We start from the raw sequence: 26,603 nt of genomic DNA, 5'->3' as shown, positions 1-26,603 counted from the left end.
TTTATTGTTTTGTTGACAGTCTATACTTAAGTGATTAAGAAAATATTAATGATGCAGATTAAATTTTAAAAGTATTTCTTTTCTTTTCTTTTTTTTTTTTTAACCAGACAACCAGTTGTTAAACATTTACCAGCACAATTCTGGTTCTAATGCTTTCCATAGCAGACACAGCAGGGTAACCACAGGAAAAAAAGAGAATCTTTGGTTTGCTGAAGGCATCACAAAATTCAAACAGGGTATTGAAAAACAGGCATCTATCAGATGATTTTCTGGTGACTCAGATCAAAGTTAAAATAACCTACCCACAAAAGTTATCAGGTTGTTACATCTCTATAACTCTAAAATTAAACATTTCTGAAAAGGACTGCTCAAGTTCAGTTTATTCCTATGAAGATCTTGTACTCTACTCATTTATGAAATATTTACATCAGGAAGTGGAAGGACTTTCCCACATAGAGTGGAGATTTTTTTTTTTTTTTTTTTTAGTTTTAAGTTATCTATAGAATTGTCTCCCAATTAGTATTCAAAAATTACAAATACAGCTCTCTTCTCTATTTCACAATGTAATCTATCTCTTTCTCCCATTTTTATTTTGGTTTTCAGTTCAATTTAAAATGACTCAATTTTTCTGTGCTTTCAAAAAGTAAAAGTTCAAATGTTTCCAAAATGCATGAAGTGACTAAGTAGATGAATCTCATTATAGTGAAAGCTAAACAAAAATAACCTGTGAAAGACAGAGGTTGCAGCAATTCCAAAAGAAATATCACAAACTCACGGGGACATAATAAATCAAAATACTGAATACCTAAAAAATTTTCATGACTTACACACATTTTACTTACTGTGTCATTTTACATTGTTCAGAATCTGATTAACTTTTACTACAGCTAGACTTTGAGGTCACAACTAAATCATTCATTTTCCCATACCCAAAGCAGAGAAAATTTCACTAGTCTCTTGCATAGCCAAAATATTTTAGGACCATACTGCTGGGATAGTCTTTGTTTCAATTTGTTATTAATTAGCTAAGAGGGAACATTGTCACAATCCAGTCCTTTACTTCATGGAGTTTTAGAAGTGATTTATTTCTCTGAATGTTTTAAGTGTTGGCAATGCAAGAAGACATTACACTTAACTCAATGGATAGAAATTTCCAGCCAGCCACCAGTCTGAAAGAAAAATTTTCAGCAAAAATCATCTAGTGTCATAAGTTAGGGAAACTGATATTACATATTTGCATAGCATTTTACAGTTCCTAAAGCATATGACATTCTTTATCTCACTGTATCATAACAAGAACCTTGAGCAAGTATCACCATCCCTATTTTAGAGATTAGAGAATGTGAAAAGAAAAACTCACAAAAACAATCTTGTCTTCAGAAGAAGAGAAAACTATGACTAGAACAGAGGAACCAGAGAATCAGTCTATGAAACTGAAGCTCAGTTCATACATGGTAATTAATCTCTGATGAAAACTACTTCACCACATGCTATGTCTTCAATGTCTACATGAGCCTCAAAGTCAGTTAATCTTACCCAAGATGAAAGGAAAAAAGAACAAGCAACTACCCAAGATCATCAATGGAGAAAAGTTCAAAACTTAGTAAATATTCTACAATAACCATTTGAATTAAGTTAGGAAAATTAGTTCGTAGAGCTAACGTCCTAGAGGTGGGAATATAATAAAACTGAATTTAATTTGAATTGTTGAAATTCAACAAATATTTATTAAACACCTATCAAATGAAGAACATTATATTTAAGTATTGAAGAAATACAACACCCTATGTTCCAAGTTTTGGCTACGAGAAAGGACAATACAAACATATGAGGAGACAATGCAAACATACTTATGTATTATTTTATATAATAATTGTTTATACATAAAAAAAGCAACAAAGTACAATGTAAGATGAGGGATCATTACTTAAGAGCAAAGCAAGGAAGAAGGCTTTTACTTTCTCTTCCTCGGACTTCCTCCCTTGTTTCGCTACATTTTCAATGGGGAGGGAAGAGTAGAGGAGGAGAGATTTTAAAAATTGGAAAAAAAAACCTTTCATTTAAAAACTGCATAATCACAAAATGAAAAAATATGATTGCATGTGTATAATCTATATCAGACTGCTCCCTATCTCAAAGAGGGGGAGGAGTGAGAGAAGAAAGAGAAAAAAGGAAAGAATTTGGAACTCAAAAAATTTTTTAAAATGAATGTTGAAAATTGTTTTTGTGTGTAACTGGAACAAATAAAATGCTATTTAAAAGATAAAAGAAAGGATAGCACAGAAGGAGGGAAGTTTGAAAGATCACAACACTCAATGGCACCATTTTAACTATAGTAGTGGAGGCTTTGTCCTACTGTGCCACTGTAATCTAAACATTATCAGAAGCTATCTGATAATGCAATCAAACAAGAGTACAGAGATTTCCATTTACATGTTGCTCCTCATATTCCTAGGTAATTATTTGAACCTTAAATCACAGAATCAGAGATTAAGAGATAGAAGGAAGCTTAGAAACCATCTTAGGAAGGGAATGCAATAAGCATTAGTAAAGTACTTACTTTTACAAATGTTCTCTCATTTGATCCTTACAACAACCCTGAAGAAATAGTTGCTCTTATTATCTCCATTTTACAGTATGGGAAACTGAGACACAAAGAGATTGCATGACTTGTCCAAGGTCACACAAGTAATATGTGCCTGAGGCAGGAAGTGAGCTCAACTCTTCTTGATTCTCCTCCTAGAGATTTATCTACCAGACCAGTAACTGATTAGCCAATAAGCTATCATTTATATAGCACTTTAAAACCTGCAGAACACTTTATAGATCTTATTTCATCTGATCCTGACAACCTGCATGATTTCAGTTAAGTAATTTGCCCAGAAACACACAGACAAGTGTTGGGATGGGATTTGAACTTAGAACTCCCAAGTCTAGCTTTCTAGTGCTTGCCCTTAGTGGGACCTAGGGTTTGTACATGTAACTTCCTTAACTTGAATTGTGCTTATGACTAAAAAATAATTCCAAACTTTTGTCCTGTATGCTCAGCTATTAAAAGTGTATGGGAAGGAAGAATTATATTTATTTCCAAATGAGATTTTCATGTTTATTATCAAGGATAATATTTTAAGAAAAGCACCTGGCAAACCATAACATATTACATAAATGTGTTCTATTATGAGATCTCCTTTTTCTAGAAAATAAATTGTTTAGTGTAAAATAAGTGCATAATCTCAAGGAAGACTTAATGGAGGAAGTGATATTTGAGCTGGCTTTTAAAGGATGAGTTTGACTTTAACAGATAGAGAAGAGTCCAAGTACAGAGAATGTAATGAACAAAGGCAGAGAGAAGACCATAGGAGTTGGTCCAACCATATGGGAGTTGTCAAGTAGTCCAACTTGAATTATAGTACACTGAAAGGAAAGGTGTCTCCAAATTATGAACAGCCCCTAATGCCTGGCTGAAAGAACTTTATCTGTCAGGCAATAAATTAAGTATCACTGAAGGATTCTAATGATTCTAAGGAGTCATATGACCAGAGATATGTGTAAGATGAGAGCTGATACAACAGACAAAAAGGGAACTGCCAAAAATGTCTTGCATGTAATCTTAAATCCAATCTGACTGTTGTTACAAACAAAAGCCATTTGCCCTTAGGACTAACACACAGACTTTTCATAAGTGCCATTAAAAATTTACTACAGAAAGAATTAAGAGAGGTGACGGTGCTTTTCACTATGAACCCTCAAACTTTCTTGGATTCTTAAAGATTAGGTTTAAATTTATACAAGAAACATTGTCTAAAAACTACCAAATTTATAATCCAAGGAAAAATTAACAATCCAAGTAATCTATAAGTCATGTATATACACTTTATTTAGGTTCTCAACAAAATTTAAAACCAATTTATATTTTCCTTTGCTACCAAATCGTAGTAAGTTTATATTCATTACAGAATAGGTTAAATGTTCTCCCCAACATAAAGGTAAAATTATGTAATCTGGAAAAGAGCCGTTTCAGCAAAATTGTGAGGGGAAAGGTCCTAAAAACACATCTACTACATAACACTTAAGGCATAATTATAATTTAGAATTTGAAATCATTTGAAAAGATAGGGAGCTGAAATATATCTTTGTATCACCTGGGAATAAATGGCTGTTAAAAACTTAGTCATATAAACAAGATTTGGAGGAGAATTAAACTTAACTTTAGAAATACTTACTTACATATTACTGCTAGGGTAGCTGAGTGGTGCAATGGATGTGCCTGGAGTGGTAAACACTCATCTTCCTGAATTCAAATCTGGTCTCAGGGCTTGGAGAGACTTACATGAACTGATGCTAAGTGAAATGAGCAGAACCAGGAGATCATTATACACTTCGACAACGATATTGTATGAGGGCATATTTTGATGGAAGTGGATTTCCTTGACAACGAGACCTAACTCAGTTTCAATTGATAAATGAAGGACAGAAGCAGCTACACCCAAAGAAAGAACACTGGGAAACAAATGTGAACTATTTGCATTTTTGTTTTTCTTCCCGGGTTATTTTTACCTTCTGAATCCAATTCTCCCTGTACAACAAGAGAACTGTTCAGTTCTGCAAACATATATTGTATCTAGGATATACTGCAACATATCTAACATATATATAGGACTGCTTGCCATCTAGGGGAGGGGGTGGAGGGAGGGAGAGGAAAAATCGGAACAGAAGCGAATGCAAGGGATAATGTTGTAAAAAATTACCCTGGCATGGGTTCTGTCAATATAAAGTTATTATAAAATAAAATAAAATATTAAAAAAAAACCTGGTCTCAGATATTTACTAGCTATATGATCCTGGACAAGTCACTTAGCCCTGGTTACCTCAGTTTCCTAGTCTTTAAAATGAGCTAGAGAAGGAAATAGCAAACTATCTACTATCTTTGTTAAAAAAAACTCCAAATGGGGGTCACAAAGAGTCAGTTATGACTGACACAACTGAACAACAACAATCTACATACATAAAATCAATGAAATTACAAAGGTTAAACTGGTATCCTGGTTTCTAATAGGCATATCATTCCTATCTATGATAAATCTTAAACTGGTCCTCTTTATAGTTCTATAGTATATTTAATATTATAAATAATAAATAAATGTTGAATAAATAGATAAGAATTTCAAAATAAGACTACTAGCCTAATGTAACTGATAATGTGCTTTTAAGTAACATAAATGCATTTTTAAAATTTTATAATTTATATCTCCTCTAATCCAGAATTATTTCCCTCCAATTATTCATATATTCAATATTTAATACCTATCTTTAGCAGATATTTCCAGAAAGTCATATTTATATATTACATAATGGATGGATATTTAATAAATATCTAATAATTACTACATGGATGGATATTTGATAAATATCTAATAATTATTTCACTAAAATTGAGACAATCATTTTTCTCCCAGATGCTGTCAGTGTTTAAACAGTAACACAGTACAGTACAAAGTACAATGTCAACACTTACTGAACCTCACGATACCAGAATTCATTTCCTAGCTATTCCTCCTGAGTCTACCCCAAATGGTTATTTTATGTGTCACTCAATTTAAGCAACTAGTAGAAATAAAACTCACCCCTCCAACAAAAAACCCCAAATTATCGTCCATAAGATTGTTTTCTAATGACCCTAGAAAAAAATACACAGAACAAGGCAACAATACTATAATTCTGTGTAGGCCAATATCCTTCCTCCCTCAATAAAATCCTGAAAAAGATGAGCAGAATGGTGTAGTGTAATGAACAATAAGACTCAGCGATAAAGCTTCTGATCCTGGCTCAGCCCCTAACTGCTTTGTGACCCTGGGTTTCAGGGTTCTCTGGGTTTGTTTCCCAACTTTCTTCTGATAGAGAAAATTAAAGGACTGGCTGATGATTTCTAAGATTCCTTCTATTTATGAAAAAGAATACAGCATTCTCAACATCACTCTAATGACTGACTTACCTTTTACAAAGCACTTTCAATCTCTCTGAGTTTAAATCTTCAGTGACATACAGTGAAAAACAGAACCGAACGAGTATTACACATCTGAGCTTCAGCTAAATCATCTGTTTAAGGGAAAAACAGCTATCCAACTTCTCTTCCACTTCCCAGCAAAGCTAATCTATGGGCACATCTCCTTTTGTACTGCATTTTTCTTAAGAAAAAAAAAAAAAAAAACCCTTAACCAGAATTCCCCTTCCTTCAATATATCATTTACAGTGCCACAGTTCCTCTTTTTTTCTGAGAGATTTTGCCTTTCAAATGACAAATGCTATAACAGAGACTTAAAAACCTACAGTTTCAGGATTAAGAATGTAAAGTAAAATATTATTCAAATGCCTATACGTATTCCTCCAACTGAAGTATTTTATACTAATTGTACTTTTCTTTTTTAATTAAAGCTTTTTAATTTTTAAAAGATATGCATGAATAATTTTTCAACATTAACCCTTGCAAAACTTTGTGTTCCAATTCCCCTCCCCTTTCTCCCCACCTCATTTTTTAAAAATTAATTTTTAATTGACACTTATTATTTTCAAAACATATGCAAGAATAAGTTTTTCAACACTGACCCTTGAAAAACCTACCTTACCCTACCTAGATGGCGAGTAATCCAATATATGTTAAAATCTAATGTATGTAACATAGTTATATAATTAACTTGGTGTATAAGAAAAATCATATCAAAAAGAAAAAAAAGGAGAAAGAAAATAAAATTCAAGCAAACAACAACAAAAGAAGTGAAAATGCTATGTAGTGATCCAGACTCAGTTTTCACAGACCTCTCTCTGGCTATAGATGGCTCTCATCATCATAAGATCATTGGAACTGACCTGAAGAGTCTCATTACTAAGAAGAGCCATGTCCATCAGAATTGATCATTGTATAATCTTGCTATTGCAATGGATAATAATCTCCTGGTTCTGCTCATTTCACTTAGCATCAGTTCATGTAAGTCTCTCCAGGGCTCTCTGAAATCATCCTGCTAGTCATTTCTTACAGAACAATAATATTCCATAACATTCATATACCATAATGTATTCAGCCATTCTCCAACTGATGGGCATCCACTCAGTTTTCAGTTTCTTGCCACTACAAAAAGGCTGCCACAAACATTTTGCACATGTGGGTCCCTTTCCTTCCTGTAAGATCTTTTTGGGATATAAGTCCAGTTAGAAAGACTTCTGTATGCACAGTTTGATAGCCTTTTGGGCATCTAACTGTACTTTTCAATATAAGAAACAATATTTGATTCTCCTTCGTTTAAAAAATCAGGTTCCAATTACATATACTGTTACACTGTTGACATACTGGCCAGTTTTACTGAACTATTTTCTCCCTTTCTTGACATTTTGATATAAGTAATGGGCAGGGGTAGAAGAAAGAATATATCTAGATATGAATATGAAGTGAAAACAAGAGCTATTTTTAAGAGATCCAGGTTCATAAGTTTATATGAAATATAAAATTTATATTAAAATATGTTAATTACCATAGGATCAGATTTAGAGTAGGAAGAATCTTGGAGATGATTTATGTCAACCATTTCATATAAATGAAGTCTGACACTGAAGGTCTGAATGACTGGCCCTGAGTCACATGGGTAGGAAGTAGTAAGGCCAGAATTCAAACTGGAAGTTTTTTGGCTCTCTCTTTGGTCATTTTTATGACAAATTACAGTGAAAATGTGTGATATTTGTGTCCCATCAATCCCATAGAACTGAAATTCTATATCCTAAAAATTAAGAAAGAAGCAAGCAAGAACAAATACAATGATATTTTTTCAAGTTTTATTCTGAATTACTGAACATTATAATTTTATTTTATTTTTGTGGTTAGACAATGGGGATTAAGTGACTTGCCCAGGGTCACAACAGCTTGTATTACTGAATTTGAACTCATGTCCTCCTGACTCTAGGCCTCCATTCTATCTACTACACCATCTAGCTGCCTCTGAATTCTATACTTTTAAAACTTTAACTATCCAAAAGACGCTCAGGTAAAATTACCCTAAAGACACCATTCACTAAACTCCCTATCATCCTAAACTAGAAGGTGTAGGAATGAAATATTTTCATTAACAATCACCATATATCTCAATAAGGAAACAACTAATGAATATTTGACACATAAGTCTCTGCACTATACTTTTTTGTGTATAATGTCTAATTCCCTTTTCTTCAATCCGGAATGAAAGTCCTTTAAAAAAAGTAAAAGTAAATGTGCAAGAAATGCCAAATGGCACTCCCGTCCATAAGGGATCCAGAGAGCCTACACTTCTGGAGTCTCAGGAACTAGAAGACTAGAAACTGTAGCTTCATAAACAGTTAACTTCTGGTCATGAATAAATCCTTGAAACCTAAAGATTCTACTGGGCTACTGTCAAGTGAGAGCACAGTCTAGCTAAGAGAAATGCATCATGAGATATTCACTGACCCAGACATCCAGACAAAACCTACCCCCGGCAGTATATACCCCCTTTCCAGTGCTCCCAGTGACAAGCCATAAAAGGTGATGCCACAATCCCTATGTCACATTTAGTCATCACAGGATACTGGGTTAGTTCTCTCATCCTTAAATGGTTCTTCCTCCACCCCATGACTATCAAACACCCACTTCCAGTTCCTCTTATTCTAGTAAATCAGAATCTCCATCTGCTGACGTAAAAATCCTTTCCCCAGTTACTTCCACCCATATTCTCATTGTCATCTTAGAACTCTTAATGTGATACTCTTTTCCACTTTCTGGTACAAACCTGTTCTCAACTTTTATCTATTCTCTTTCATTTGGGAGCTCTAACATACATGCCGATGTTCCCTTAAACCCTTTGGCCTCTGACATCACCAATCTTCATAATTCCCATAACACATCTCTTTAATCAGCCTTAACCTGGTTGATCCCTACTCAGGATCTCTGTATCATCCATAACTTTTCTCTAATCCTGAAGTTCCTCTCTCTGAATATAAATGTTTATTCTTCTTTCTCTTTCAGCTTCATTCTCCCTCAACCTGTACTTCAGCACCACTCCACTCATCTAGCTCTATTACTCAATTACCCCTGCTTTAGCTTCCTTATCTTCTTTTTACAGTTTTGACTACAGAGTAGATGAATTCAACTAAACACTTTCCTCTTCCACTTTCAAATCTCTTGTCCCTCTGTCCTATCACTATTCATGTTGCCAATCTTCAAACCTGGATCATCCCCAAAATTTATTTTCTCCACTATTTCCAGGCTAGTGAAAGCTTCCCCCTCCCCCAAATCATATATCTGTGCAAGCTAGGGGCATCAAAAATTCATCTTACCTATTCTCTACAGAGCCTTTACAGATATGTGGTAATCCTTACATTCTTCCCTAACTGGCTCTGTCACACTTCCCATAATCATTCCCTCTGTGATAACATTTCCTACTTTACCAAAAAATGAAATAAAGTCCTTTAGATGCTTCATTCTCTCATTTCAAAATTTGAAATTTCTATAGGTCTTATGCTCTCCTTGGCTCCCCTAAGGAAAAGTGGTTCTTTATCTTGTGTAAGCTAATTCTACTTGCACTCAGGATCCTATCATCTACTGTCTGCTCTAGAAGACAGCCCCAGAATTTATTCTTTCGTTAATTTCTCTATTGCTCATGAGCATGATTTGGTCTCCTTTATCCTATTGGCTTAATATATGTACTCTCAAGTGTTTCGATTATAACCTTTTTCTTAAAATGTGACCCCCATAACTGAATACAATTTTTTGGATTCAACTAGTAAAAGAATGACATCTAAATTTCTACAATGATTTCCAATTTGCAAAGAGCTTTTCACATAAATTATTGCTATGATTTTGTCTTATAAATATCCTCCCCTTTCTATTGGATCCTTTCCCGTAGTCTACAAACATACTGAGGTCTCAACATCTTCCTTGATCCTGCTGCTCTCTCTCCCACTTTCCATTCCTTCCCTACTAAATTATTAAATTCCTAGAAAGAATAGTTTACTTTGGTGCCTCCACATTTCAACACACACACACACACACACACACACACACACACACACACACACACACATCACCACCACCACCATCACCATCACCACTACCACCACCATACATACCCTCAATTTCTTATAATCTAGCTTCTGTTGTCACCACTCTACTGAAACTGTTCTCAACTGTCACTTATGACCTTCTAAACTTAAAAAATCTCCCTGCAGCATTTAAGCCTGTGAAATAACCCCTCCTTCTAGATAGCTTCCCTTTCTTTGGCCTAAGGGTCATTGAATCTCCTTGGCCAATTCCTCATGTCATTCTGGCCCATAGAGGCCACTCTTGGGTGGCGCCCAATGTTGTTCTCCCTTCCCCCTCTACACTCTATTTCAGTAATCTCATTCAACCTTTCAGCTTCAATGATTAGATCTCTATGTCCAAAGATAAAATATCTAAATTTCTACTTATAACATCTCTCCAGAGCTCCAATTCCATATTTTCAATGTTTGCCAGATATCATGAGGTATTTATTGACCCAGACAACATTAACGTGAGTCAAACTGAATTTAATCTATTCTGCAAATGCTCCATGTCAGTTAGTGGCATGCTATATTTGTAGATTCATCAGCTTGGGGGGTTTTCTCAACTCTTTCTCGTGTCTCATCTCATATATCCAATCACCTACCAAGTTCTATCCTTCTTCCTGCTTCTTCTTTGGCTGTTCAGTCATGTTTAACTCTATGTGGTCCCATGAACTTTGTTCATGGGGGTTTCTTGGCAAAGATACTGGAGGGGTTTGCCATTTTTTTCTCCATTATGTCCACATTTTACAGATGAACAATTGGAGCAAGCAGGGGTTAAGCAACTTGCCCAGAGGCACAGGGTTAGCAAGTAGTTGAGCCAGATTCTGAACTCTGATCTTCCTCACTTCAACCCCAATTCACTGCACCATCTCGCTGTCCATAGCCTTTTCACCTCTTTTCTATCCTTTCTTTGTCTTCAATAATAATTCTTCCACCAATCATCTCCTTTCCACTGCCATTACAACCATCCTAGTTCAGGCCAATAGATCTCTTCTTGCTAAACACTGTAAAAGGTGTGTTAATTGCTTTCTCTGTGTCTAATCTATGCTCACCCTACTCCATCTTCCAAGTCGATGTTTTTCTAATGTACTCTTCTACTTAAAACCTTTAGTAGCTCTCCACTGAATAAAGTATTAAATCCTAATTCTGGCATTAAAAGCTCTCAATCTTGTTTCATTTATCTCCTAATACTCTGCTTCATGCATTCTTCATGCTAGTCAATCCATACTACTCACAGACTTCCACCTATTGTCATTTCTTCTCAGGTCACCAAGACTTTGCTCATACTCATCCTCCTTCTACCCTCAAAGGAGGGAAGTTACCACCCCCCCCCCCCAAAGACCCAACAGAAAATTCAATGAAAAAGCTTTCCTTGATTTCTCTCCTTGGGGAAAAGACTCCCTTCTTTCTCTTCAGATTTCTCACAACATTGAGTCTAGTCCACTTCTCTAAACTTTTAACATTGTATGCACTATTTATAAGTCCTTTCCTGGCTCCTACATTCCCCTTTAATTATGATTTAATTATGACAAGAGAGCTGTCAGATAATTGGAATACTCTTGAAATTGAGTAACAAACCTTAGGAAATAGGCAGGACAGGTATTATTACCCCATTTCACCAACTCTCAGAAAAGATATATATGAGAAACTTTAAAACTCAAAGTTAGAAACTAGTCCAACACTTTTTCTTAAAACTTCCTGGATCTCTTGCTATCTCCAACAAAACAGGGTTAGGTTTTTCCTAGAATCTGGGTTAGAGTACCAATATTAGTACCTTCCTAAGAGTGTGGTGGTTGAGGATGGTTCAATAGAATGAGATGGGGAGTTAGAAGCTAGGGTTAACTCCAGAATCTCCAGTTAGTAGACATTATAAGTAAATGAAGTTAAGTCTGTCAGTCAACAAACATTTATTAAGTGCCTACTTGATGTCAAGCACTGTGTTAAGGAATTTTCTGACTTTCAAAGTACTACAGAACTTGACCCCTCCCTTTCTATCTTTCCAGTCTTCTTATATCTTACATCCCTCTCCAAACCAGATTACTACCTTGTTCCTCAGGACACCCCATCTCCCAATGGCAGGCATTTTCCTTGTCTTCTAGGACTGGAATACTCTCCTTCCACATCTTGGCTGTCTGACTTCCTTCAAGTCTCAACACAAATACCACCTTCTACAAGAAGTCATTTCCAGGTTTCCTTGATCTTGGAATCATCCCTCTGAAATTATCTCCAATTTATCCCGCATATATCTTATTTGTACATTTGTCTCCCAATTAGATTGTGAAGTGCTTGAGGTTAGGCCCTGGGTTGGGTTGTTTGTTTCTTGTTTTTTTTTTTGCCCTTCAGCGCTTGGCAAAGAATCAGACACACAACAGGCATTTGAAAATGCTTACTGATTTGATCCATTTTTAAGAGAGGTAATAATTGCATCTACCTCTCAGGATAGTTGTGAGCATCAAATTATATAATATATTAGAGTTTTGCAAACATTTAAGTGCTACAGAAATACTAGCTGTTATTTTAAATCAAATTTGCCAAATTATAAATCAAAGAAATCATCTGCCAAGTTCTAGTCTTTCTAGACTCTCTTCAATAATAGCTCTTCCACTTGTCTCCGTTCCATCCTCATTACAATCTCCTTAGTTCAAATAAATAAAAACAGTTTAAATAAATCAAAACCAGTTTAAGCAGAAAGGGATCCTAGGGACCATCTGCCTACACAAGTAGGCACTTGAAAAGAAAATGGACTTGACTGGACTTCTCTTGACAGTCCTCACTTTAGGGGCTGGATTAGATAAAGGTGTTCTCCGCACACCCTCCCCCGCTTGCCAGCTGATTTTTTCGTATTTAAACGCTTCCCTTGTTTTACTGATTAAGAAATCGAGGTTTCAAAAGACGGTGGAAGCCTCTGCTCGAGGCTCGGACAGGTAACTCCAGGGGGGCGGGTTGGTTGGGAGAGCCTCAGGTTTCCGGCCTCCGGGTCCCGCTAGAGCAAGAGCCTTCAGCCCCTCCTTTTCCCTCCCCCAGCTCTAGGACGAGGCCAGGTGGGATGAATCCTAAAATAATTTCTTCCTCCTCGTCCTAGAAATTTAGGACATTTTCAGGTTGGCAAAGCGCTTTACAACCGTATTCATTTGAGCTTCAGAACCAACCCGGGAGGTCGGTGTTAGCAAGATCCCCATTCTACAGATGAGGAAACTGTTCAAAGTTAAAGAGACTGGAACAAAAGTCCCTCCAACTTAAGGGTTGGGGTGGGGAGGCCCCGAGGGGGGACCCGCGGGGCGGGGGCCCAAGCGGGCAGGGAGAGGGGGATGCTCGGGGGGCGGGAAAGACGGGCGGGCTGGCGGCTGGGCTCGCGGAGCGAGCCAGCAACACTCGGGGAAGACGAGTGCCTCGGGGCCCGCGAAGACGCAGCCCCCGGAGAGTCCCAGCCGGGCCTGGCCCCGGTGCGCCCCCTACTCTCCTACCTGCCGTCTCGAGGTCCCCAATCGCAGCAGCCGCCGCCTCAGCGGGAAGCTGCCGGTCCATCTCGCGGCCGGTCATGTGAGTCCCGGCCCCACGTGACTTCCTCCTCAGAAGCCGGTCCGGGACCCCCTCACCCTGACCTCCCCCGAGGCCCGGCCTGGGGACTGAGGAGGCAGCTCTGGCTCCCGAACTTCAGCCTCCGGGACTCGAACTCCCTCTGCCCCCTGCTGGCTGCAGCAGGTCCCGCAGCTCTGCAGCTGCCGCCGCGCCTCCTCTTCTACCTCCTTTTCTCTTTTACCCTCCTCTTCACCTCCTTTACCCCTCCTCCTTCCTCGTTTCCTCCTTTTCCCTCCTCCTTCCTCTTTTCTTTTTTTAATTCTCCCCTGCTCCACCTCCTTCCCTCTCCTCCTCTTATTTCTCCCTTCCTTCTCTTTTCTACTCCCCCTTTTCCCTCCCCTTCTCTCTTCTTTCTTTCCTCTTCCCCTTCTCTTCACCTCTTCCTGTTCTTCCCTTCTCATTTGCCCTCCTCTTCTTTTCATTTCTTCCCCATGTTCTCCTTTCCTTCCCTTCTTCTTTAGACTCCTCTCTCCTTCCCTTTTTTTTCCCTCTAATCTTTCCCTCCTTTCCCTCTCCTTCCCTCTTTCTCTTTTCCTTTATCATTCTCCTCTCTCCTCCTTTTTCTCTTCCCTTTTTCCATTTATATCTTCCTGCCTTCTTCTTCCTTTCTCCTTTTTTGCTCTCCTCACCTTTTCCCTCCTCTTCTCTTCTCCTCTTTTCCTTTACCTTCCTCTTCCCATTCTCCTCCCATCCCTCTTCTCCTTCTCTTTGATTCCCTTTCTTCTCCCATCTCTCTCTCTCATCATTCTCTTCTTTTTTTGCCCCTTCTTTTTCCTCCTATTATTTTTCTTCCATCTTCCCTCCTTTTCTTTTCCTTTCTCACTTTTCCCCCTTCTGCTCCTTCTCCCCCTCTTCCATTCTCTTTCACTTCCTCCCCTACCTCTTCTTTTCTACTCCCTTACTTCCCTTCCTTTCCCCTCTTCCTCTTTCTTTTTCTCCTCCCTTTTCCCTTTTGCCTCCTCTTCCTGCTTCTCTTCTTTCTTCTTCCTCTCCCTGCTCATCCTCTTCACTTTCTCTTCCTTTTCCCCTCCTTCTGCTTCTCCTCTTCCCTTTCCTATTTTCTCTCCACCTCCTCAACTTCTTTTTGGGACATGCTTATTTTTAAGAAATATATATTTAATATTCTCTTTCCTCCCATTACATGTAAAATGAATTATTTAATTTTTTTTTAAATTTGGAGTTCCAAACTCTCTTTCTCTGTCTCTCCTTCCCTCCTTCCCTCTCTCCTCTTCCCCATTATTGAGAAGGCAAGCAATTTGATATGTTATACATGTGCAGTCATGCAAAAGAGATTTCTTTATTAGTCTATGTTGAGAAAGAAAACAGACCAGAAAAAGGAAAAAAATATGTTTTGATTTGGGCTCAGCCCATCAATTCTTTTTTTTTTTTTCTTTTTTTTTTTTTTTAGAAATGGATAGCATTTTTCATCATAAATTCTTTGCAATTATCTTGGATCATTGTATAGCTTAGAATAGTTAAGTCATTCACAATTGATGACTGTACAATATTGATATCTTTTGGGTCTGCTCATTTCACTTTGCATCAATTGATGTGAGTTTTCTGAGAGTATCCTACTTGTCATTTCTTATTGTACAATGATATTCCACCACAATAATACACCAAAACTTGTTCAGTCATTCCCCCAGTTGGTGGGCATCCTTTTAATTTCCCTGGCATAATTTTTTTTTAATCTCAGACTTTTTAACATTACAAAAAAGGTGACCAAAATCACATCAATAACTATCAAAATATATGCCTACTCTCTTGCCTGCATATAATCTTTATCAGAATTGTACATATATAAATCAAGGGCATCTTCAATACGGACATTCATTGTGGAGCCATCTTTCAATCGACAAAGATATTATAAAATTATTTTTATTGAAGCTTTTTATTTTCAAAACACATGAATGGATTTTCAACATTCACCCTTGCAAAACCTTGTACTCCAAATTTTTTCCCTCCTTTTCCCCCATTCCCATATGTGGCAAGTAATTCAACGTATGTTAAACATGTGCAATTCTTCTAAACATATTTCTACAATTATTGTCCTGACATACTTTTGAAGGAATGCTTTTTCTTTTTTTTATTATTTTTTATTATAGCTTTTTATTTACAAGATATATGCATGGGTAATTTTTCAGTATTGACAATAGCAAAATTTTTTATTCCAATTTTTCCCCTCCTTTCCCCCACCCCATCCCCAAGATGGCAGGTTGACCAATACATGTTAAATATGTATATATTTATTATATTCCAATAATATTCCATAACATTCATATACCACAATTTATTCAGCCATTCTCCAATTGATGGGCATCCATTCAGTTTCCAATTTCCGGCTACTATAAACATGAAGAAATGCTTTTTCATTCTCTCATTCATGATTCCTCCTCACAGTATGCATTCAATAATTATTCATTCATTCATGTATGCTCCACTCTCTTCCCCTTCCTTAGTTTCTCTCACATAGTAAACACTTATATGTTTTTTCAATCTCATTTATGAGCTTCTCCTCTCCTACTCTTTCTCCTTCTTACCTCTCCCATATTTCCTAGGCTAGAAAACTTATTATTTTCCTGTGCTTTTCTTCTCCCCCCATCCCCAAACTATAGTTCCAACTTCAGTCCCTCTTTCCAAGACTGCTGAGGAGTTTCCATTTACTTGGCTGTCTTCATCCATCCTCTTCTTATTACTGTCCTATTCTTTTCTCTGATCTTCCTTTGTTTTGATACAAAATATTTCTAGAAGATAATATTGCTCTTTTAAATACAAGCTTCATAAGGCTAGAGTCCATCTCTCATTTTGACTTCTGTCCCCAGAAGAAGCTGCCTAATATAGTAGATACCCCAGGCCTTGGAGTAAGAAACATCTGGCCTAAAACCCACTTCTTACACAAGTTGGCTGTGTAAGCCTAAAGAAGTCCAATCTTTCTGCACTCTAGGCAACTTTCTAAAACTATCAATGGCAGAGTAGGTATAGATCTAGGCTGTTAGATTTCTTTTTTTTTGGGGGGGGGGGGATTTCCTGATTTGAAATTTGCTATGAAATCATAAGTTTGTTCCCTATGCCCTAAACACAAGAAAATAAAATAAATATCCCCAGGGCACAGCAGTGTATTAGTTTGTATTAGCATTAACTGAATTTTCTCCCTTGGCCTTCTAAGTTCATACCTAAGATCTGCCATCTCCATCAGCAGATCCTTTTAAAAGTTACTGTTCTCCCCCTCTACTGACTCTAAGTGACAACCTCATGGCTGATCTCAGGCTCCAATTTTATTCAGATGTTCCAGTTCCCTGAAAATTCTTTTTGAGCCATTTGTCCCTGGCCACGTTTGAGAAAACTGGGTACCTAGTTGATGGAAAACCTCCCGGATGATCAGCTGTTGTTTGTCCATCTGGTCCAGTAGCAAGGTATAGATCAGGATAACTAGAGATGGCACTTGATGTCATTGGAGATCCTGGCCTTTTTAAACTAAGGTCTTTAATAGGTCTCAGTTTGACTGAGGCTGCACCCATTCAGTGATTAAAGCTGGGTAGCAATTGAAACAAAGAATCTCTTCTTTCACTTAGTTCCCCCAAAATTTAAATAAATAAATGATCAGCTGAGAGTTCTAGAAAAGATGTGGTAGGAGAAATGGAAAGTACAGTAAGCTGTCAATAGTGGGAGGATAAAGGATAGTCACTGACAAGTAGTTTGATTTTTTTAATTTGACAATTCCATTTTTGGTTCTGTCTTCATTACTTTGTCGTTTTAGTAGCTACAGCAAACATGCAGTTGACCTTTTTATGTAAACTGTCCCAGTGAACTTACTATGAAACTATTCTGTTAGCTGATTTGCTTTCTAGACTTCCTGAATATGTTTTTACTGTAAGAAATGCCAAAAAAATTAAAAAAAAAAGTTTTTCTTTTGAAAAAGTTATTCGAATACTCTTAATAGGGTAGAGCTAGAGTGACATCTTATGACTAGTTAGGGAAAGACAGGCAAACATATAATCAATTTTCTTCTACCAAGGATGAGGAAGGGAATAAGTATTTATTACGCAACTACTGTATATGCTATGTGGTAGCTAAGTGGACTAGTAGAATCAGAAAGACCCCTCTTTCTGAGTTCAAATCTATTTTCAGTCACTTAGTAGCTGTGTGATTCTGGATAAGTCATTTCACCCTATTTGTCTTAGTTTACTCATTTGTAAAATAAGTTTGAGAAAAAAACAGCAAACTATCCCATTATCTTTGAGTTGGACAGGACTGAAATGACTGAAAAATAGCAACAATAGTAAAAAAAAAAAAAATGTGCTCAGCACTTTGTTAGACATTTTTACAAATATGATTTCATTTAATCCTTATAGCAACTCTGTGAGTGAAGTGCTATTATGATCCCCATTTCATAATTAAAGCAACCGAAACAGATTGAAATTACATGACTTTTCCAGGGTCAGAAAGTTAGAAAGTATCTAAGGCTACATTTGAATTCAGGCCTTCACTCTACCATTTGGCTAGCTAAGAATGTGATCAACTTCTTAAGAGGCCTTCTAAAGTTCTATGCACATGGAGTATGTTCAATTTCTCATTTTCCTCAAATAATTTGGCTAACAAACCTGAAGAATCAAACGATCTCTTAAGATTCCAATAAAATTGCAGGCAAAATGCAGATTCATTGAATGGTTCTCATTTCCTTTTTTTTTTTAAATTTTCTAAATTTTTTATGTTTTTATTTAAAACTTAAATACAAAACAGAAAAAGAAAAAATAGTCACGTGCACAGCAGAATATAAGAAAAGATTCAAAATATGTAATAATATATATTTCCATTTTAAGAATATATATAATAAAAAATATTGTATCCAGACCTGTCCATTTTTGCTTTCTTGCAGGTTTTCTTTTGTTCTCTGCTGTGTACTTTTTACTTTATTCTTTTTTACCTCTTTCCTCCTCCCTTCCACATCCCCCAAGCAGGGTACAGTAAAGCAGGAATATAATTATGTATGTATAAATATACACATAGATGCATACAAATATACATATATAACATATATACATACAGCTAAAACAATATTAATAAGGCTGACATAATATAGATTTTCTCTTCTGACTGAATCTTTTTTATTTTGATTTTGTCTGCTATTAATAATTGCTACCCCTACTTTTTTTTAATCTATTAAATTCTACTCCTATCCCAGCTAACTTTTCCATTTTATATCTATCTCTAATTTGCCTAGCTATTACCTAATCTTTCCCTGCCCCACCAGGATCTCTCCCTTATCTCCTTCCCCCACCTTTTCCCTCCCTCTTTATCTCTTTCTCATTAATCTATATACCTAATCCCACTCCAGTTAATCTACCCACCCTTCTATATTCCACTTTATGCTACTCCCTTCTCCTCTTATTTCTTTATATATTTTGGAGTGTTTTAATACCCTTCTGTATATATGTATATGTTTTATATAAGTATATATGTTTTCCTCTCCCAGTCCCAATATGAGTAGGTTTCCAGAACTACCAGCGGTCTTCCCTTCTCTAATTCCTCTGTGTTCTGCATCTCATTTGTATAACAATTACTATTTTTACTTAGAAGATCTTTTTAAAAACATCATACTCAATTCTAACTCAATCTTTCTTTTGAACTACAATTCTCATTTCAACAAACATTTATTACCTATAGGAAGTACAGTGCAATGGTGGTGTTTATCATTGCTTCTGGAAAAAGACCACAATATCAGGGAGATGATATTAAGTGAGGGAGGGCTGTGCAAAGTGACCAGCTTCCTTTTTCCTCCACAAGCATCTGGATCCAATGGCCAGACATCTAGGATGACTAGAGATGCCCCTGGAAAAACCTTGTTTGGCCTTTTTTAGCTAGGGTTTTTTAACAGATCTGAGTTTGATTGAAGCCCAATCATTGATTAAAACTAGGAAATAAAGGAGGCAAAGAATGGCCTCTTCTACCTAGTTTAAAAAAAAAATCAATCTAGGAGGGGAAGACCCTTGGGCTTTCCAGCCAAAATAGAAACAATACTATTTACATTCACTTTGAGTCAATCAGGGCCCAAATAATGACTAATAATGCAATGGCAGACCAAGGTATGAAGGATGAGGTAAAGACTCCAAAGTTTAGAAAACACAGAGCCAGCTTTCTTGGAGGTTAAAAATAATGGAAAATTTATGCATTTTAAGGTTTACAAAGCATTTTCTTTACACCCTCCTAAGACCTGATTCTCAAAAAGCATAAGAGAGTTCTCATCTCAAAAAGCATAAGTGAGTTCTCATGGGCACAGAGAGAATTTAAATCTTGTCTGAGATGGGATTAAAAGACATCACTCCTTTTTCCATATCCAACAAGAAGAGTCAGTGTCACCCAGATTTGGCAGTTATCTCATAGCCAAGAGATCCACATCTTTGCTGCTGATTACATAATTTCTACTATAGAGAGATGAGGAGATCCAAGTCTACTGAGCCAGTACAATGTATTTACTGAATATTCTTTCTGTGCTATAGCTTTTAAATGGTCCCTGTGATGGGGGTGAACCCTGAAACCGTTGTCCCTTTTAATCTGTAAAAGAAGGGTGATGTGGAGTCTCAAGATTTCCCCTGCAAAAAGCATACCTTTCCCAGACAATGCCTTTCTCCCCAAGTCAAGTGGTTTCATTCAATCAGAGATGTTAGTAAAATTACCCTCTGTTGAAACTGTGATCTTTTGGGGGTGGCCCCCATTCCCTTCAGAGGGTTCCCAGATGCTAGGAAAAGCCTTCAAACTCCCAGTTAAGTGATTTTATTCAATTGGAGATCTCAGTCTGATAATCCTATTAAGTGGCTTCAAGATAAGTAATCTCTTTTCCACTGGAAATCTAGGGTTGGGGCATTGATTAAAGCCTGAGCCTCAGACTGCTAATAAAAGACAATTCCTAATCTTTGCTTTGCCAAGGAAGTTCTCTTCTTGGCAAGGCTGCCTGCCAGGACTTTTGCCCACTTTGAAGACATTCTCTTCTCAATGTTAACTTTTGCCAATTTCCTAAAAGGATCTTGCCACTAAGAAGTCTGTCTTCCTAGCAAAGCCGGCTTCTCCCTTTTTGCCACAGATTTCAGGTTTGTGAATTCTTTTGCATTGGACCTGCACGACCAGAGGGCATTCCCCACCTCCATTCTTGCACCTCTTCACTACCACTAATCACATCATTTGTACCTCATCAACTGGAATATAGCTTTCCATTCCAATCTGGAATCTGAATCAGGTTTTATCTACAATGGGCGCCATCCCAGGGAGTATGGTCAGAGTTGCCACTCCTATTTCTGGTTTTGGCTCAAGTTTAAAGGGCCTACACTTAGAAATGATAAGGAGTTTCTTTCCGGGCTGTGGAGCCAGAAGGGACATACCTCATTTCAGTGGTTTAGTCATTTTCACTCATGCCTGATATTTTGTGACCATTTGGGGTTTTCTTGGCAGAGATATTGGACTAGTTTGCTATTTCCTTCTCAGGTTCATTTTACCTGAAGAAACAGAGCCAAACAGGATGAAGTGACCTGCCCAGAGTCACAGTAAGTGTCTGAGGCCAAATATGAACTCATGAAGACAAGCCCAGTGCTCTAAAAAGCATATAAAAAGAGAATGATAGTCTCTTTGCTCAGCCTCCCTCTCCCTTCCTTTAGTGGATCTTACCAGTAATTATTTATATGAAAAGAGGAAGAAGAGTAGAAAAGGGACATCTCGCCCTAACCTCACACTTGTCCTTCCTGTGGCCATGAGCACATGGCATCTAAAAGTATATATCCTGCCTAAGGAAACCTGAACCAGAGTTTGGGCTCCCTTTTTTATATTTATTTCCTGATCTAAGGTGATTGAGTATTATCCTATACATAGACAAACTTGGAGATCTTTTTAATTTAAGAGGTCTGGAATTTCTCAATCTCATTAGGTTAGAGCTGAATGGCAGCAGAAGAGTCCCTAGCTACTCTTCCAGGGCTTTTCAGTGGTCACTGAAAATATTGGTCTATGTGATGAGGGGAGCTCCGAAACACACTCACTCTCTCTCTCTCTCTCTCTCTCTCTCTCTTTCTCTCTCAATCTCTCTCTCTCTTTCTCTCTCAATCTCTCTCTCTCTCTCTCTCTCTCTCTCTGACTTTGGGGGAAAACTTGGGGAACTCCCTCAGAGAAGCTCACCCTTGAAAGACCCCCAACAGGGAATCAAGATAAAGTCATTCTGTTATCTGTGGGCCAAGTTGAGTCCAGGACCACTCTTACTTAGCCCAAAGCTGGAGATCTGGATTTCTATGGACCTCTATTGAGTTGGAGATTAGTCCAGGGACACTTATTCAAATGGAAAATTTCTATTCAATTCTGAAAATCTCTGTGGGATTTCAACTCAAACTGCTCCCCAGCCTCCAGCCAAAGTTTCAATTATAAAAAGAGGTTCATTCCTTGCAGAGGACCTTGCAGCAACATGCCATGCTGCAATCCTCTGCCCTCCGAAAAGACATTCTCTTTCAGCATTACTCCCTCTTTATCTCTCTCACCTATTTCCCTTATAGGACCTTAATTACCTCTCTGTCAGGATTTCTCTGCTAGATCTTCACTTCTCTATCGGGACTCTGCCACTAAGAAAGTCAGCCTGCAAAAGCTGACCTTTCAGTTTTAATAATAAACTTCTTTTGCCAGTTTAACTTTTCAGGTTTGTAAATTCATTTATGAAGGACCTGCACGGACAAGAAGGGGGTTTATACAACTCCTGCCCTGTGCTGAACCTCATCATTTGCTAATTGGTCTATTGAGGGGAGCAAAATCTCATCACATGCCTTGAAATATTCTTTGCTCCCCATTGTCACTTCTAGGCTATCCCTCTGATGTAGTTTACCACTAAATGTTGGGGAGTGGGGGTTTTGGACCCCAAAAGTATATTATACTCACAAGCTAGTATGGCAAGGTATCTCAAAAGAATTTGTAGGTTTAGACCTTTTCTAAATCAAAGGGCAAAGATTTTATTATGCTGTTAACAATGGGCTAAATCCACATGGAGATTTTAGAAATTAATAAGGAGAAAGACAAGAGCTAAGTTTCCTAGTGGAATTCATAATTAACTGGGGGAAGACACCATTAAAATAGAAAGTTCCTAGAGAAGAAGTTTTAACGGGGGTTTATGCCATTGAATGGAAAGCTAACCTAAAAAGGAATTAGGGTCTTAATAGATATTAGCCACTTCCTGTGCCCCCATCACGTCTCTCATGTCTGCTAATAAATTCTCCTTTTAACTTACCACCCAAATTTATCACTGAATTCAAATCCTAGTGGTTGTTATCAAGCAATCACCAGCACATTCTCATTCTTCCACCAGTAAATTAATTGTATCTGGCCGATCAGCCCTTTTCTCCTCTCCATCTCCTACTATTTTACAAGGGACTTCCACACAGCCTCAAAATACTTCCTCGAATATTCAAACTTCCCAGTTCTTCAACTTCTCAATTCTCATCACCTACTTCTCCATTCTACCTTAGCTACACACAGACATTTTGCCACCATCTAGTGTTCAACTTATTTGTTTAGAAATTCGGATATAACTCTATCTGTTCATAATCTTTGATCATTCTAGCTTTTCCCAGTCCTATGCTTATCATGTTTTATTCTTTGACCTCTCGATATTTCCTCCATTCCCTATCTTGATTTTTCACTGAACCGACTCAACACTATATTAGAGATTCTATGGAGCTAAAATTAGCAAGTAAATTCCCGATTTATAGTACCAGTTTTGCAAAGAGAAGGAGGCAGGAGATAAAAATATAAAACATATTTGTAGAATATTTTAAATGAATGAGTTAATGAAGCATTTGTGCTTCATTAAGCACTTACTATGTAGAAAGCTCCATGATAAATGTGTGAAAATACAACAAGAAAAATTAGCCACATTGATTTTAAGGAGTTCCCATTCTAATAGGGGAAGAAAAATAGACCACATGGAAGGTTTCCCCTAAACTCAGATGGAAAAGTACCATGGTCCTTAATGTACAGCAGGAAAGCAAATGGTGATGCCCCTTTAATGTAATTTCCACTGAAAAAAAATCTGACCAGTTTTTGAGGCTGAACTTATTTTTTTATTAAAGCTTTTTATTTTCAAAACATTTGCATGGATAAATTCTTCAGCATGAACTCTTGCAAAACCTTATATTCCAATTTCCCCCCTTTTGCCCTAACCCTTCCCCTAGCTGGTAAGTAATCCAATATATGTTAAACATGGTTAAAATATATGTTAAATCTAATATATGCATATATATTTATACAATTATCTTGCTGCACAAGAAAAATCAAATCAAACAGAAAAAAAAAGAAAAAGAAAATAAAATGAAAGCAAACAACAAAAAGAGTAAAAATGATATGTTGTGATCCACACTTAGTTCCCACAGTACTCTCTCTGGGTGCAGATGGCTCTCTTCATCACAAGATCATTGGAACTTGTAATGGGCTGAGGCTTGAGTTGATGCACTGAGGTCCCAAGCACGTGAGGCTAAATAGTAATTGGACCATACTTTATTAATAGTGGGCGGGGCCATTTTTCTCCAAGCATATATATTAATAGAGTATGGTCCAATTACTATTTAGCCTCACATGCTTGGGATCTCAGTGCATCAACTCAAGCCTCAGCCCATTATAGGAACTGGCCTGAATCATCTCATTGTTGAAAAGAGTTAGGTCCATCAGAATTGATCGTTGTACAATATTGATGTTGCTGTGTATGATGATTTCCTAATTCTGCCCATTTCACTCAGCATCAGTTCGTGTAAGTCTCTCCAGATATCTGTGAAATCATCCTGCTGGTTGTTTCTTACAAAACAATAATATTCCATAACATTCATATACCATAATTTATTCAGCCATTCTCTAACTGACAGATGATTTTGAACTTTTTAACAGTATCAAGGATTTTGGTGGCAAGAACTTTCTTTTCTGGGTCTTTAGAGGCTGTGGCTGTGGCACCTTAAAGGAAAAATTGTCAGGCTGTCTTTCCCCAGGGGCTGTTTCCTAGGATAATAGCTGAGGGTATTGTGCTGGAAGCATTGCTATTCCCAAGGTGATATTTGACTTGCCTGATATACACTGCCTCGTCTCTGCCTCAGGGAACCTTGCTGCTTTGGCTAAATTACTTTGCTTGCCCTGTGATGGAAAGAGAGAGTTACTTCTTCTACTGGCATTGCCCCCCTAAATGATGGTTGTGAAGGAAGTCTGGGGTTTGCTGCCACTGTCAAGATTCCTGTGTTTCTTTTGAGTGGAGCTGGTCAGCAATCGTTGCTGGTGGTAACAAGGAAGTTGAGCTCCTTTTCACAATTCATCCCCTCAATGATGACTGTAGGAACTGGGTCGGCAGAAAGTCTAGTGGTTTGGGAAATACCTGCTGTTACAAAGAGTTCTGGGTCCGAGGTGGTGCTTTGACTTGCCTAATACATATTACATCCTTTATATCCCTGGTGGGAGAGCTAGTTCTCTCATGAACAAACTAATCCTTGGAGTCTAGCCAAAAATTAAACCTAAAGTGAACCTCCAGAATACTCTACAGAAGGACAGAAGGGCTTCCAGGAACCAGGAATTATAAAGTACTTCTTTGCCATATATGTTCTCTATAGATGCACCACACCTTGGAACTTCAAATTTGTACCTACTCTCCCTATGCATTTGTGCAAAGTGTGTAGTCAGATCTGTAGTTTAAGAATATCAAACTGACAGATTGTGGGGGATATGGAGGGGAGTAACTAGAGGCAAGGAGACTAATTAAGAAGCTCCTCTAAATGGGGAATTTTTAGGTGATATAAACACAAAAGATATGAATAAAATGCATTAAAAAAAAGAAACTTGCAGATGACCAATTTTGATTACATAGTACTAAAGATGATAGAAAGATGACAGACTACCGATAAAGAATAAGAAACATATTTTAGTATGTTATCAATAAATGGATCTTAGGTATTTAAGTCAGTTGGTGGTGAAGCAAAATGTTCACCCTGGAGTCAGAAGACTTGACTTCACTTTCCCATTCAGATATTGTATGACCCTGGGAAAGTCACCTGCTTGTCTCAGTTTCCATAACTCTAAAATGAGGCTAACAATAGCTCTTATATTTCAATGTTGTTGTGAGAATCAAATGAGATAAAAATGTTAAATTGCTTAGAACAATGCCCAACAGAGTATGCATTACATAAATATTATTTTGTATTAATGTTAATTTGTCACAGGAAAGGTTTTATTTTTTAGAGAAAGAAAATTGGTTATTGATGGAAAAAGAAAGAATCAAAAGGAGAGAAAAGCACTGATAATACATTTTTAAAAATGCATGATATAGGGGCAACTAGATGATGCAATAGATTGAGCACTGGTTTTGGTGTCAGAAGGACTTGAGTTCTAATTCTGTTTCAGATACTTATTAACTATTTGGGCATGTTATTTAATCTCTATCGTCTTCCTCTTCCCCCCAAAAAGTGCAAGATAGACATCCAGAGGAAGAAATGCTAAAGTCTGAATGCAGATTGAAGCATACTCATACTATATTTCTTTTTACTTTTTCATGTTTTTCCCCCCTTTGGGTCTGTATCTTCTTTTACAATATGACTTTTTACAATATGAAAATATATTTTGCATTTTTGCACATGTATAACATACCAAATTGCTTATCATCTAAGGGAGAAGGGGAAAGGGAGGGAAGGAAGGAGACATTGGAAGTCAACATTTTTTTAAAAATAAATGTTAATTTTTTTTTTTTACATGTAATTGGAGAAAAATAAAATATTATTTTAAAATTTTCAAAATGCATAGTAGAAAACAGGAGGGTAAAAGGAAACAACAATAAATAGAAATAACATGCTGAATTTAATATTTAAAGGGTGTGTTTCAAGAGTCCTCCTAGCTTTTAAGCTTAATAGCTATGATTCAGCTCTGCTGGCCAAAGGCCATTCTTCACACATTACTGCCAT

The 26,603-nt window shown here is 37.1% G+C and overlaps 1 protein-coding gene across 1 annotated transcript in view; it reads right to left on the bottom strand.

Annotated features, from left to right (window-relative positions):
* Positions 1–13,829, bottom strand: part of SNX8 (sorting nexin 8) — a 53,622-nt gene extending 39,793 nt beyond the window's left edge. Inside the window, exon 1 of the mRNA XM_052000097.1 lies at positions 13,545–13,829. Within this exon, the coding sequence (XP_051856057.1) occupies positions 13,545–13,620 (76 nt within the window). The 5' untranslated portion in view covers positions 13,621–13,829. The remainder of the gene's footprint in view (positions 1–13,544) is intronic.
* Between the last annotated feature and the right edge of the window lie 12,774 nt (positions 13,830–26,603).

This window comes from Antechinus flavipes, chromosome 1, assembly GCF_016432865.1.
Source record: "Antechinus flavipes isolate AdamAnt ecotype Samford, QLD, Australia chromosome 1, AdamAnt_v2, whole genome shotgun sequence".
Classification (NCBI taxonomy): Eukaryota; Metazoa; Chordata; class Mammalia; order Dasyuromorphia; family Dasyuridae; genus Antechinus; species Antechinus flavipes.
The sequence above is the reverse complement of the archived record's forward strand: the minus strand, read 5'-3'. Positions and strand labels throughout refer to the sequence as shown.